This window comes from Mastacembelus armatus, chromosome 6, assembly GCF_900324485.2.
Source record: "Mastacembelus armatus chromosome 6, fMasArm1.2, whole genome shotgun sequence".
NCBI lineage: Eukaryota > Metazoa > Chordata > Actinopteri > Synbranchiformes > Mastacembelidae > Mastacembelus > Mastacembelus armatus.
In genome coordinates this window covers 18,950,079-18,964,543 of record NC_046638.1, presented here as the reverse complement: position 1 = coordinate 18,964,543, position 14,465 = coordinate 18,950,079, and the positions used below count along the sequence as shown (strand labels likewise).

The 14,465-nt window shown below is 38.7% G+C and overlaps 1 protein-coding gene across 1 annotated transcript in view; it reads left to right on the top strand.

The window, feature by feature from the left end:
• Window positions 1-11,412, top strand: part of tmtc2b (transmembrane O-mannosyltransferase targeting cadherins 2b) — an 83,776-nt gene extending 72,364 nt beyond the window's left edge. Inside the window, exons 11-12 of the mRNA XM_026311576.1 lie at window positions 3,551-3,614; window positions 9,068-11,412. Coding sequence (XP_026167361.1) covers window positions 3,551-3,614; window positions 9,068-9,247 — 244 coding nt within the window. The 3' untranslated portion in view covers window positions 9,248-11,412. The remainder of the gene's footprint in view (window positions 1-3,550; window positions 3,615-9,067) is intronic.
• The last annotated feature ends 3,053 nt before the right edge of the window (window positions 11,413-14,465 follow it).

Below are 14,465 nucleotides of genomic sequence, written 5' to 3'. Positions count from 1 at the left end.
TTTGTAATCCTCTTCTGTTGCTGCAGTGCCAGCCCAAGAGCTGCTGGTTTGTCTTAGCGTGCTGTGCAGCTATGTGTCTTCATCTGCACTCTCTCACTCGCTCTGTGCTTCTTACCCACTCTGTCTCACTCTTCCTCTGCTGTCACTGGCTCCGAATTGAAAACCTGCTTCCAAATCAGTGCAAGGTTCAGCTGATGAGCTTGTGCAGCAAAGCTTTAGCAGCCCACAAGCTGTTATGTTTCTGAGCACAAGCCATGAGTGGAAATGTGTAAATACAGCCATGTGCCAACTTACATTATACTACCCCACTGACTGAATAAAGCTACAAAATTACTGATTGTAGAGATTATCATTGTTTAAATACACTACCACCAGTGAGGTGGGCTGACCTGCTGAAGATAAGTGAGGACAGATGGGGAAGGCACAGAGAGTCCATAGATTAGGTTTGATAGTTAATGTCCGTAGTTCCTGTTTAGTGTCGATGTGTGCCTAAATAACCTGGTTACTGTAGATCCACATATACAAGTGCTTGCTCATAAGGGATTTGTTGGGTTTTGTTTTTTGTAAAGTTCCTTGAGATGATTGTATTGTGATTGGGCACTACACAAATAAAATAAATTGAATTTAATTGAACAGATTGATAATCAAATCTCTCTGCTATCCCATAATTATGTTGTCAGCATGGCTCACAGATTTTTACTGTGGAATGACAGAAGACTTTTCTTCTCCTTTTCACCGTAACAACTGTGCAAATACTCAGCAGTGGAAACTGACTTACATTGACTGCTACAGGCCACTTTGTTGGTTTCAGTTTTAGTCAGGATTTTGACAGACTTTTAAAATTAGTCCCTAAATTTCAATTCATATTTACCAATGGTATAATTTGTTATATCAGTTGAGATTTGTTTGCTTAATATCTTGTTAATATCTACACTGTAACACACTTTTACAGTATATAATATTTTTACCCAACTGCTGTACTGAGAGCAAGCAGGGCTCGGGCTGAACTTTCCTTCGCCTGCTTGACATGAGGTCCAACTCCTCCACAGCTCATGTTCTTTATGTGTTTGTCTTGGTCAGGTAACATGGAAAGGCCCTCAGTTAGTGGGGACACAAGTTAATCTGCAAGAAGGAAGGGAAGAAATTGAAAGGAGGGGCAGAAGCTCTATGTGCAAATGCATTTTACTGCCCTACTGGGTTCTTGGCTTTTGACCATTTTGCTTTCAAACTAATAATTTCCTGCTTTCTCCTACAAGCAGATTTGATACTTTTTGAACTAACTCTTTAGAGTTTAGATTGTTGATGTGGAATAGGAAAAGCCACTTAATGGTAGGGCTTGTTGGGATGTGCTTGTACTTTCCATTTGACGTGTTAAACCTTAGTGAAAGTGAAAAATTACACATATGACAAAATATGTAGCTGTTCAAAGACAAGATGAGACAAGCCAAGGGAAATCAAAATTTACCTTATAGAATCCCATTCAAACCACATGTAGTATATAATAAAATAATATACCATATCAGAAAGATTATTATATGTAATACAAGCATGTCATGACATTAGGTAGGCCAATTGGTGCATATTTGACTGTCTCCATATCTAAATGATGTATGAATTTGTTTAAATCTGTAAGGATTAATCCTTATAAAAAGAAACATTGGTATCTGGTTCCACTAGGTGTACGGTACATACAGTATTAACCTTGAGGGGATGTCTGTGTTCAATGTGCCATTCTTACAGGACGGATTGTAATGTGGAAAAAAATGTAACTGTGCTTGAAACAGATGGGAAGGCTACGGTTAAAGCACAAATATCTGGCTGTTGTTTAAAATGCAGTTTGTTCATTCAGTCATTAGTATCCAGCAACATCACACTAGAGGGTACTGTCAGTGTTGTGGTCTGTGCATGTCTGGTGTTAAAATATCTCTTGACAACAAGATGCCAGGGTAAAAAGATCAGTGGTTAAAATTGCTAATTTGAAATACAATGAATTTTTTTTTTTTTTTGCTGCAGAGATCCCATTTCTCATTTTCCCATCACTTTCTCTCCCTTCTTCCTTTGCTTTAGTACGGTCAGGCTGACTCTTCCTGGTTTACATACTTGGCCTTAAAATGTCTTCTCTGCTCTCACAACCCACAAGACAGCCCTAGGAGGTCCTGCTGCTCCTTTGGTTATGGTGTGGCAGCTCTCCAGTTCTTCTATTATGTGTTTATAAATGTGATAATGACATTATAGAATTAGATTTGTGCATTTTTTTCTTCAGAAGATTGTGCTTTCTAAATATTATGCTGGCAAACAAACATACTTTATGGTTGTGGTTGGACGTGAAATCCACATTTATAATCTCAGGACAAATACAGCAACTCCAGTTGGTGTCTGGATCGCTTTGGGAGTGTAATTTCTTCTGACCTGAGCAGAAAAAAAGTGGCAACAGTGACAGTGGCATGTTCTTCTGTAAATAGGTGGAAGTTTGGATATATAAGAGTATCAGTAGCCTGACTTTAGAGATGGCAGTGGCAAATGTGCAGCAACTTTGGTCACAACTATCTGAAATTTCCTAGAGAAGGGATACTAATGCCTTTGGTGAGCCACTGATGTTTTCCCCTTAGCAACACCATGTTGACATTTGTACTCATAAGTGAGAGGTTTCAAACCAAATATAAATATTACAGTACATGTTTACTTGTAATCCTAAAATAAAATGCTGTCTTTTATCTGGAGCCATCTGGATGATGGTCCCTTCAATAGACTGTGACAACCTAAATGAAGCTGTGTTTCCAACAACCTTGTTTCCTTTGATCGGTACGACCTGAGGGGCTCCACATCCAGCTGGCAACGACTCTGGCCTTGGCTTTTTCAAAGTTAAATTGTTTGAAATGAGAGAATTGTTACCGTTAGTGAAAAGCATGTATTTGTGGATCACAAAGGTGCTTCTTGAGATACCAGAGTATGAACAATAGGAAGTGTCATTTAGGTGACACAGGTTTGTGTGGATTATAATGGAAGACATAGTACAAAGCATAATATAGAACTTTCCTGTCTTGACTGCAGGTTCCATATCCACAGGAACGAAGTATTTCTGGTTCCAGGGACTCATGCCGACATGCCATCTGCCCCCAAATCCTTTGGTGTTGCATATGCATGTATGCCATCCATTCTGCTGTCCTGTTTGTTATGAGTGTATCATTAAATCATAGTGTGCTTCCATACTGTTTGCACATTTTCACATTTTCACTCATTATTCATTCAGCATGTCTGAATGAATATGTCTGATCAGCCTTGGTTTGCTAATTAGTTTTCTTTAAGGTCCTAATAAGCCAAATTTCCTGACATCAAGTTTCACAGCACAGATGTTATCAAGTGAAAGATGCTATCGACTGAGAAACCTACAGGCGATTGGATCGTTTTTTGTCATCCCTTTTGCTGTACACCCCTGTTATTTTCTCAGTGACCCTTGAGCGCCAGTAAACATGCTGGGTTCAAGGCCTCATCCGAAGCCAGAAGCAATAAAGATGAGTAATGATTGCCTCTCTCTGTTTTCTCTTTGCAGACAAGCCAGCCTAAATGAGGCAGCTGAAAAGTATTACAGGCAAGCAGCGAGCCTGAGACCCAGTGTGAGTACAACCATGACAAGTTAATCACCTTCATGACTATTTACTTTGATGGATGCTGTGCAATCACAATTTGTGTGACTTTACATTATTATTGCTGCCCAGTCTCCTGTCTCACTACAGCCTTCGTTCAGTCTTCATTTCTAAAAAACGAGGGCTACTTTTTGACAAACTCAGAGGTTTGTTTGTTCAGCATCCATCACCAACTTCAAAGGAGCAACCAGGGCAAGTAGATTGAAAAGAATAATGATAACAACACTCGGTCAGGGGATTTGACATCTTAAAAATGAATGGGCTCCGGTCTTTGAGAGCTTTGACAGAAGGGGTCGAGTTATTTAAGTGAGGGCCGCAGAGGGAGCAAAATATGTTTGCCATGTGGTCACCCTGTCTGTTCCTGTGTCTTGACAAGAAGAAATCAGTTAAGGATTAATCATCAAAGTATAGCTGGACTATGTTAAACAGACCAAAAGTTTGGTTCTGCCAGCACATAAATTCTGATAGGATATATACAAACAATAACAAACAAAAAGAGAAAGTAATCTTAAAGGTACAGCACATTTTTTCATTTCCACAGAAGCCATGGAATTGAGCTACTGTCCCTGTTGTTGTTCTCATAGTTTTGTATTCGTTTTTAAGATCGAATTAAACCCTGATGGAAGGTATAAAAACTGTTTGTCATTGTTCTAGGATAAATGCATACTTAATGTAAAAAATGTATGCTTTACTGTTCTTCTGCATTATATAAGTGTAGGAATGCTTCAGCATTGACAGCGATTAGTAGTGCATTCTCTTATTCATGCCTTGGTGTCACTGGGTGCTGCAGATTTCTTTCTCTTTGTAGAACTTTAAGATGCTTATATGTTGCCTAAACCTACTGGATGGTTTTTGTAATGGTTATCTTTTCATTCAGCTTTACTCGCATGCACTAGAGGCAGGGTACACTCTGCAGCAGTCGTAAGTCTGGGCTAACTAACAGAGACCATAACAGTGTATGTCTGTCATCACTCTGATACCTTTCAAGAGGATTGTAAACTGTTGTGCAATGTTTTGGAATTCATGGTCTGTTGCTCTAACTAGCTTGCTGGGTTTGTATTTCAGTTCTCACCAATACCTGAGGGAACACCGCCTCATCGATGAAGTGTTGCTTTAATGCAGAGCTGTTTCTTTAATGGTCTGAATGCTCACTAACACAGCCAGATAAACTTATTCAAACCACATTTGTCTTAAAAGAGCTGGATATGATGTGGCATCAATACACCAGAGATGCAAACCCACGTGGTGTTAACAAGTCATTTTGTTAGAGTGCAGAGAGAGTTTCATTTACAGAGACCATTGTCATGCCAACCCGTGGTGGAAATATAGTTGCTTAAAATATATGCTGAAGATGTTTGTTTTCCCCATAGCTGTAATTCAAGATCAAATCAGTGTAATTTTCATGATTGTTTCTTGGCATCTGTAATGGTACAAACATGCTTTTGATGTTCACATCGAAATACAAAAAACGCTTTTTTGCCCGTACTTGGTCACATTTGCGTGGATACCTTGTGTCATTTCTATTGCTCACAGCTGAGGCACAATTATAATTTAGCATCTTCATCCATCTTCTTTACCATTATCCTTTGTTGTTTGCAATGTGACTTGACTTAAGCCATGTTCCCTGTCCATCTTCATTTGTCATTTTATGCTTTACTGCAGCTTGACTCTTCACTCTCCAAAGACACTGGTGTTTTATATTAAGCACATATGTCTACTCGCTTTGAGTGAGACAGGACAATTCCCTCTACTCAAGGGATTTAGCCCCTTAGTCCTGCAACTCCCACTATCTAAGTTAAGTCCTATGGGATGCTTGGTTTACTTCGGTTCCTCTCTGCACCCTGTAACATCTGTCCTTTGAAATTTTCCCATTTCTTGTAGCCTCATGTAACCTCAATGCCTATCTGAAGTCATTATACTGAGGTCATTCCCCAGCCTAGCTTCACATTGGACTTTCACAGTCATTTTAGCATATGTTGCCTTTAGATCCAGGCTAATATGCTCCACATCTGCCCATGCCTCTGCTCTACATGCCAGTTTTGGGAAGGGTAGGGATGCAAAGAGGTTGCAGAGCAGCTTGAAATGAGGAAAAAAAATGAAAGTTTCTGTCAAGGTAACATTCTGCAGAGTGTTGCAATCATACAAGTCTTAGCTACAGTGGTGTGAAAAAGTGTTGGCCCCCTTCCTGGTTTCTTATTTTTTTGCATGTTTGTCACACTTTGTTTCAAATTTAAATATTAGTCAAAGATAACACAAGTAAACACATCATGCAGTTTTTTTTATTATTAAGGGAAAATAAAACCCAAAACTACATGGCCCTGTGTGAAAAAGTGTTTGCCCCCTAAACCTAATAACTGGTTGGGCCACCCTTAGCAGCAACAACTGCAATCAAGCGTTTGCAATAACATTCAATGAGTCTGTTACAGCGCTGTGGAGGAATTTTGGCCCACTCATCTTTGCAGAATTGTTGTAATTCAGCCACATTGGAGGGTTTTCGAGCATGAACCTCCTTTTTAAGGTCATGCCACAGCATCCCAAACGGATTCAGGTCAGGACTTTGACTAGGCCACTCTGAAGTCTTCATTTTGTTTTTCTTCAGCCATTCAGAGGTGGACTTGCTGGTGTGTTTTGCTGGCCAACACTTTTTCACACCACTGTACTGTATGTGAAGCAGGATGAGAAAGGCTTGAGTAACAAAAGATGTGGGCCTACAGGGGAGACTGGAGGAAGGAAACTAAACTCAGAAATTGGTCTTTTCTGCATGGGTGAAGAGAAAGATCTGTTGAAACTTTGTTGCAGTTGGGATGAAAATCCAGCGTCGGTTGATTTTTCTACCCAGGAGCTTTTTTTTGTGCCACTCATCACTGTCATATGTTGAGGATTTCAGAAAGCTTTCAGAAAAAGTACATTGATTTTTATTTGTTTAGATTAGCTTTGCAATCACTTGGACACTGGGAAGATCATATGAAAACCTTACTTTCATTTAACCTTTGCTACAGCACTGCCAAAATCTTTAAAATCTGTTCTTTTCATTGCCATCGGCTAAAGAGAATGACACGAGAAGCTTGAATTGTCATTTAAACATTCCTGAGGACATTGTCCAGATCAAGATGCTTTTTGACCTGCTTTATCCTCTTACTTTGATTGCAGAAACTCCATTTATTGTAAGTCATGTTAAATTATATACTCACTGACCTCTTAGAATCACAGAGTCTTAAGGACAATTACACTTAACACAGATTCCTCACCAACCCCACAAAATGGCATTAATACTAATTTTACAATACACACCTACTTTTCACCTCTATGCTGCGGCCGCACTGTTCATGTCTGGCCCTTTCACTCTCACCTGAACTGTGTCCATATGTAATACTTGGGTTAGCATTTCTCAGACTAGTGAAAATCCCTAACTTGCAAATTGATCCCTCACCGTTATTTTGCGGTTTGACCCTGAAATGGTGGGGTGAAACGGAAGGTAATTTAAAGTACAACAGCCTCAGAATTACCCAGGCCATTAAAGTCAAGAACTTTGGCTGCTCATGTGAATGATAATTGAAACACTGAGGGAAAGTGCTATTTTTTAGAGGGCATTAATGAAACTGCACAATAGCAAGTCCTATCTATGGTTGTGATTTAATGCAGCACGTTTGGAGCATGGAGCGAATGTTGATCATGCCAGCCTTTACTTTGGCCAAGGCATCTGTGGCATGTTTTATATGTGTTGAGAGAAGAAGTGGCCCCTCTCAAAGGGACAATAGGATTATTCCAGTCTCTTTGATTTATTAATCAATATAATAATTCTCCCTATGAGAAAAACATTGCTATTCAACATGTTGTTCCCATTGAAATTCTCATGCATGACACATCACTCATCTAACCTTGACTATGGAAAAACAGAGATCTGTTGAGAGATAAATGGCCGTACAATCTGAACATTCCTGTGAACGTGTCAGACATTGGACAGTATGCTTAATGTGTGGATAACTAAATTTTTGATATGCAAAGTCTAAGCTTCAGACCTGTTGTTTAGGTTTAATTAACAGGATTGATTATTTTATAAATTAAATGCTTTAAAGTTACTAAAGGGGACTTTGCTTGCTTTGGGGGTATGCTTACACAGGCTTTTTGATGTACTTTTTAGGAAGCTCTTACCGTTTTTCTGCATCCACTTCTATCGTGGTGAATGGTTCACATTTTCACAGCATTCCACAGACTTTTCTTGGCCACATTTATAGAAGACTTTATAGAAAACTTTTCCCATGCAAACAGTGCTACTCTGAGAATTGCTCTTGATTAGTTAATAGGCCATGAGAAAAAAAGTTAAGGATTGTGCCACAGTGCATCAGTAAATGTTACAATGTCATAATAATTTGCCATTGCATTTGCCAATGATGTACAGTATAGAGGGATAATTGTAGGAAAAAGTCACCATCACTGCAGTAACAAGCAGTGATTACCTTTTTTATATGAACATTCCCAGGAATAACAATTAGAGAAACTACACTAGTCCAAAGCAGTAAAAACAGTAGCTTCTTGACAGGCTCACCTTATTTACTACACTTAAAACTAAAATAGAGATCAGATGTGGCTCCTACCTTGGTATGGATACTTCATGGTTGTGACTGCATCCAAAACAGTTTTCCTGTACTTGTGTCCTCATGACTAACGAGCCCATCACAGGGATGATGCTTTTGCCCCTTGGCACCAGCACGAATATAATATCAACCCACTTCAGAGTATAGTGGTTGCTCCATCTGACATGCATGGCCACAGACAAGACACAGGAGCACACAAAGCTGCATGGTTACCAAGCTCCAAACACTGCAGTACAGTCTGGGTGACGTGACAAACAGGAACCAGCATGTTAGGATCTGCTGAATAGCCACACAGAACAAGAGTTCAGTTGCAGGCCTGTTTTATTTAAAAGGCAACCTAATTTTATTCTATTATTTTATGTATTCATTTATGTTGTGTTATATTTTCCTTGTTTTTATATTAAAGGTTTTTAAACTCTAACTTAAATGAGATGTTTGCCGGCTTGGCGAGAGCATTCATGCATCTAAAATCCTTGTTAAATTATGTTCAGTCACAAAGTCCGACTACATTGATCTGTATTATTAATTTCATTCATTAGCTTCTGATGCTGTCTGATGCACTAAACTAATTATTTAGTGTACACAGGCTTGTAGTTGTGGTTAAGTAATTGTTACTATGTTATTTTGAGAATGTCAGCTCACTCTTTCTCGGGGAGCTGAATCACTATGTTTATACTTGCTTTACCGTACTTCTGCATAACAGGGTATGACTCCTGTGTTGCTATTCTTGAATGGAACAGGCAGTGTATCTTTGGAAAAAAAAACTTTAAATAAGCCTGAAGTGAAACTGATCTTGCTTCAAAATGACACTTTTTTCATTGCTTTCAGTATCCTGCAGCTTTGATGAACCTGGGGGCGATCCTCCACCTCAACGGGAAACTGCAAGAGGCTGAAGCCAATTATCTCAGAGCACTTCAACTGAAACCTGATGATACCATCACCCAGTCCAACTTGCGCAAGCTGTGGAATATCATGGAGAAACAGGGCCTCAGGACCACGAGCCACTGAGCTCACCCTGCCCGCCTATCTGCCAGCTATACGCCAGACCAGGGGAAAGGACAGCCCAAACATTCCTGCTTTGCTCTTTTCATCCAGGATAGATGGAAGAGAATCAGGGAGGTTGTTTGCTCAGGGGGGTCATGACTTTGCAATGAAGTCCTCCTAATGATTCCTGAGCTCCGCATAAACCTCAGTGCAGCAGCTTTGCTCAGAAGCGTTTCTCACAGTTTGGCCGGCGCTACAGGACATAGTGGTATTTGGACTCTTTAGGACGTTCTTCAAAATTAGTGCTCTCACAGGAACCATGTTTCTTCCCTTTTATAACTAGAGCACTTAAACTTGAAGTGAGACCATAGGTACATCCTTCAGCATTTCTGATTGATTAGTTTCTTTTTTGTTGTGTATCAGCAATTGTGCAGTAGTTCAAAAGGGTGAAATTTGTCTCCAAGCAGTGTAAGATAAAATATCACAAAGAGAACTATCTCTGCTCTGCATTAAGTATATGCTCCATTTCATTTAGTAAAGTTCTTGGTTTGAGCAGATGTTAAATTTTGATTATGAAGAAGAAAAGATATGAAAAGCTTGCCTCTGTCCAAAATCTCTAAATGAATCACGTGAATGACGTTTATATCATTTAAAGCTCTAGTCTGTGTACTTTTTTCATGAGTAACTTTTTTTACTCATGAGATTACACACAAAATAGTGCCATTATTGTAAACTATTTGTAGCAGATGTCCTAACATTTGGTGAAAACTTGAAAAAGGGAATTGTTTGTCAGCCATTACAGCACAACAACAGCCTCTAAAAGCTCCACGAAGAGTTAACTCAAAAAGCAAAGTGAGTGGGACACATTGTCATGCCTTATAATAAAAGGTAGGAATCCCTTTGAGCTGAGAATAGTAGCATTTACATGGAATTTTTACCACTATTGCTTCTTGTTTTTACTGGTGGACAAGTCATCATGACAATGTGTTAACAGTGAAAAGCTATAAATGGAAACATTAAGGTAACAGACGAAAAGGAGGCAAGTCCTGTACATGTTCTCTCCACACACTTGAAGCTTTTATAAAGGAGTGTGTGAAGCTGAAACAGATGAAGGAGTCCTTCTAACCAAATACAAAAACTATGCTGATGCACACCATCTCATCACAGAACAATGCACAGACATAACATGTCTGAGGGAAATGTTTTCATGCCTATATTTGTCTTGGAATAAAAACTGTTTTCCTTGTTTGTGTAAATGAAGCCTAATATATACCTGCACTGTTTGTAGTAAACAGGAAATCATGCAGCAAAAAAGTAGCCAGACTTATAAAGTGTTGCTCGGTAAACTGGGCAGGTTTGGTTCACTGAAAGATTTCCGTTATTGTTGACGCTCTGTTCTCAGTCTTAAGATCTCATTTTGTATATATTCTGTGTAATTAAACATCTGTTTGTTTGTATGTTGTTGTCAGCATATGATAAGTGAAACGGCACCTTCCCAAAATTAAGAATATGTACAGTATTTCTGATCATTTGTTTGTTATTGCCCATAAACCCCCAGACTATCTGTGTCCTTGGTTTATTACGTTGTAAGTTATTTCTTTGTGTTACCTTTGCAACAGAACCAGCTGGCACTGTGTTTTTACATGTAAAAATGAATGAGGTTACCAGATATGATGTACACATGGGGGTCATTACCGAGAAAAATCTCTAAATTCAGCTGAGTGGCCCATTATTGGAAAATACAAGGTAACACCAACAGTGCAGGCTAAAAGATTCAGTATATCTGTCATTGTTGTACAGTATCAGTGCCAACACTGTACTGTTATAGTCATTCATTTCAACCCTGCATTTCACAAACCCCATGTGCTAATTTCTCCTGTGTACATAAAGTGTTTCTGAACAAACACTGATAATTGTTATTGCTTGAGTGAAGATGGAAAAAAAAAATGCGTTTCACTCTGTGTCTGTCCTCAGGGATCTCAAGAGGTGGGTCATTGCATAAACTTGTTCACAGAGCATTTACTAAATTAAAGATTTATTTTTGAAAGTTGTTGTATTTGTATAAATTATCAAGATTTGTAGCCTTTTTCTCCTTTTGTAACATAAAGATGAACAGTGTGTCAGAATAGACCTGTTTTTCCCTAATGTTGCTTTTTTTTCCACAATAAATTTATGGTGTTCTGCTTTTGTTTTGGCTCCTGTGCCGCCATTTGTTGATGTACATTTTCTTAATATATGGATATTTTAACATCACCATTCAGAAACACACATTCCCTTCTGCATTTCTATGTCAGCTTTCTTCTGTACTCATGTGGGATATCAGACTTAATGGGGTGGCCTCTCCTGCTGTGGAACAGGTTTTACTGGGCATTTTAAGTTCCCCCCTGCAAATTTGATAAAAGGCGTCATAAAATCAACTCAAATGGATCTCCTTCGCTTTGATCTTTGAACAACAAAGCAGACACGTAAATATTCCCATATGGAAAGCGTAGCACAGTGTGTACATGTGGCTGGTGTGCTTCGATTCCAACCGCCTACACTATTTAAACCCCGCTGACAAGCAAAAGGCCCTTCCCTGAGAACGAAGCAGTCTGTCTTGTGATATTTCTCACATGTCTACATGAGAGGTCAACTCCCAAGATCAGAGCTCACCATGATACCCAGCTTTCTTTATTGAACTGGAATGCACAGACATGGCTTGCACTGTCTAGTCGAGTTTGAATCTTCTCATAACACAGGTGTGCCTCTATTTTCTCAACAAATAATAAAATAGTGAAGCTTGCTGGTTTGTTGAGCTGCAAAGTCACGCAACAAAAAAAAAAAGGTGCTTTCATTTTATGCTTTAGGCCTCAGTAGGCATTCAAGGTTCTTCTCTTGTGATGTTAAATATAACCTTGACTTTGAAATTATATTGCAATGCACATGGTACAGTAGTTGCAGCAGTAGCAGAAGTTACTGCTTATGGATTGCCAGGAAATCTGGAACAGACATTCATGTCCCCCTTTGGAAGAATTGCAATCACTTTGGTGATGCCATAACTTTTCATCTTTAACAACCATGTGGTCAAATTTTCAATTTGTCCAGTCTTTTCATTTGCGATCAAACTCAAAAACTAATGACATTTACATCAGCCTCAGTGGTTAGTGTAATTATAATATGTTAGTTTGCTCTCAGGCTAAACTAACATGCTTAAAATAGTAAACATAATTCCCTAGGCTGTGTTAACATTGCCATTTTCAGGAGTTTAACATACCGGCATGAGCTTTTAGCCTCAGCACTGCTGTGCCTCAGTAAAGTCTCACAGAGCTGCTAGAATGGCTTTAGACCTTTGCTGAAAGTTGAAGCAGTTTCACAGACATGATCTTGGCCTTTACCTAAAGGATTTGTAGATTACAGTGAATGGACCAAAATTTTTAGCTATGAAGCTTCATTACTTACATACGATTCTAATTTTCAAAACCCTTGTTGGTGGCCCTAACATTAACTAAGCAGACACATGTTGAGCTTGTCAGTGGCCTTTAGAAAACTGGCTCTTCACTCCTAATTTATCTTCAGACTACTCAACACTTGACTGTTTATGGAAACATATAATTTATTACTTGTTATTAATACTGCACAGCTTGAATTAGAGTGGTAATGATAAATCTAGTCAATGATTCTTCACTATCATTATTTGCAACACAAAGCCTGTAAAATAAATCATCTGAGTAATTGCAGTTTGGTGAAAAGTGACATCATTAATATTTTTTCATTGTGCAAAGTATTTTCTTTAAAAATAGATGTCAGAAAATGAGAGATAAAAATACTTTCTTTCCCCAGAGAAAAGTCTTATGTAACTTGATTTTCTGTTCTTATATCAAAATAGTCACAGCTCTCTCATGGATTCTGTTTGTCCAGAACCCCGTAAATCAAAAATGTCTTAGTGTATTTCATTCCTTTATATGACAGCAAATCTGCCAGTTGTTAGTTTAGTAATGTTTTGCTCTGCCCTGATGAACAATCACTTGAGGTGGATGAGCCATGCGCTCACAGAATCTGACCAGTTTCATGACAGTGGACATCTGTGTGTGGTGCTGAGAAGCCCTCCCTTCTTGGCTTCTGTTATTACTTGATAGAAGAAGCATTAAGATGAAGCTCCTGCATGAGATGCTAAGGCTGCTTCATAATATTGCAGTGTTTTGATGTCCAGAAAGGAAATGATCTCTCTTTAGAGTTATGTTACTACAGTATACAGAATGTGCTTCTGCAGTCTAGCAAAATAAAAGCTCCTGCTTCAAAATACAACCTGCTCCTTAGAACATGACATAGTTCATAACATGGGATTTAGGGTCTACAACAGTTTCACAGAGTTTTGAACTTACAGAGAAAAAGGTGTTGGCAAATATGGGACATCCGCTCACAATGAGGACAAATGAGTACCATATTAGCAGAGGTTTCATTTAATTTTTCAAGTTTGGTATAAATAACCTAAAACTTCCATCCATCTTTGTCACATTCAGAACTACAGAGAAAAATGCATCTTGATTTAAAAAATACTGTCCTGACATTCTGTACTTATAAATTCAATCTGTACCCTCTCTGTGTGTTCTATTACTAATCATTAAAAGAGTCAGAATGAACGCATACAGTCCAAACACTCATTTCTGATGAATCCTCACCACAACAAGTTTAGTCCAGTAAATTCACAACACATTTATCACAATGGTAATGTCCAATTCTTAGTTTTCAGGATTACATATAGGCTTCCTGTACCATAAATATGCACCGTAATAGCACCTCACTGGAATCAATGTTTGATCTTGTCACTGAAATAAATTTGTATGTGTTTGAGTGAGCATGTGTCTGATATTGCTCACAGTATTAATGAGTGTGATCAGTGACTGTTTACACAGATGCAACATTGGCCTTACATGAGGGGGCCAAATCCATATCCCCATCATGTAAATAGTTGAATTTTAGGGGGTGACAACTAGTACAAGGGTAAGGATAAGATTAGAACCAGGGTTAAGAATAGAATTAGGGTAAGGCAAGTAGTGGCTATGATACAGAAATGAAAGTGAGGAATGAAAAACAGTCCCAATCTGAAGGACATGGGGGAGTTTTTAAAGTCCACAAGGCTTCAGTGACGCTTGTTCCCATTATGTTATTCTCACCAGTGCAGTATGGATTCTTTAATCTATCTAAAGGTTGCGTGTATACATGGTGTGTGTGTGTGTGTGTGTGTGTGTGTGTGTGTGTGTGT